The sequence below is a fragment of the Arachis duranensis genome, chromosome 8 (genome assembly GCF_000817695.3).
Source record: "Arachis duranensis cultivar V14167 chromosome 8, aradu.V14167.gnm2.J7QH, whole genome shotgun sequence".
Taxonomy (NCBI): Eukaryota; Viridiplantae; Streptophyta; class Magnoliopsida; order Fabales; family Fabaceae; genus Arachis; species Arachis duranensis.
In genome coordinates this window covers 6,473,748-6,474,628 of record NC_029779.3, presented here as the reverse complement: position 1 = coordinate 6,474,628, position 881 = coordinate 6,473,748, and the positions used below count along the sequence as shown (strand labels likewise).

Below are 881 nucleotides of genomic sequence, written 5' to 3'. Positions count from 1 at the left end.
TTAAAAAAAAGTTTTAAAAAAGTTTATTCCATACTTTTCTGGTTTTTTTTTTTCGTTTCCTTCGTTTGGGGAGAGAATTTTTTGGTTTTATGACGGTCTCTTTTAAATCTCTTTGACCAAAGCATATCGTTCATCGTTGGGCGGAGGAGCAAGTTGGAATTAGAAAGAGATTTCCGGTTGGTGCCCTGAATCCTGATTTGTGCAGTGCTCATCTAATCCACTTCCATGGACTTCCGACAACACTACCAACCACACAAACCCCAATCTTTCATGTAATTTTCTTTGCATTCAAATTTTCTAAAACCCCTAACAATAAAGTCCCCTTAATCTGTCTCTTCTTTTTTCGCAGAAATTTCCACACGATCGATTCTGATGCTCAGATGTCGCAACCCAACTCCTACTTTAACCCCACCGATTTGCTCCACAGTCCTCCCTGTATGTCAATTTCTCCATTTAGGTCTTTGGTTTTTGTTTTTTTGTTTTTTTGTTTTTCAATTTTCTCGCTCTCTCTTCTTACTTTCACTACCTGCTAAAGAAAAGGAAGCAACTTTGCATCACCTAGGTTTCAAAGCTTCTATTTTGAACTTTGAATTTTCATTAACATTTTGTTCGGTATGCGGTTTCGTGCTGTTTTTATAGTAATTGTTGCTGGGCTTGCTCCGGCTGATGGCGGTGCCGATTTGCAATGGAGTTACGGTTTGGAGAAGGAGGGAAAAAGGTTAAAGGAACATGATTTTTTGGAGAACAATTCTCAGGTATCCTGTGTTGATTTCATGCAGCTTCGACCGGTTTCCACTGGGTTGGGTTTGTCACTCGACAATACCCGTTTTCCTTCCACCGGAGATTCTGCTTTGTCTTCGCTCGTTGTTGACGATATTGAT

General features: G+C 39.7%; 1 protein-coding gene across 1 annotated transcript in view; it reads left to right on the top strand.

Moving 5' to 3' along the window:
• Nucleotides 1–80: 80 nt before the first annotated feature.
• Nucleotides 81–881, top strand: part of LOC107460442 (probable BOI-related E3 ubiquitin-protein ligase 2) — a gene marked incomplete in the record, with an annotated part of 2,163 nt that continues 1,362 nt past the window's right edge. The window contains 3 exon segments of the mRNA XM_016078807.3: nucleotides 81–272; nucleotides 350–435; nucleotides 640–881. Of these exon segments, the coding sequence (XP_015934293.1) occupies nucleotides 226–272; nucleotides 350–435; nucleotides 640–881 (375 nt within the window).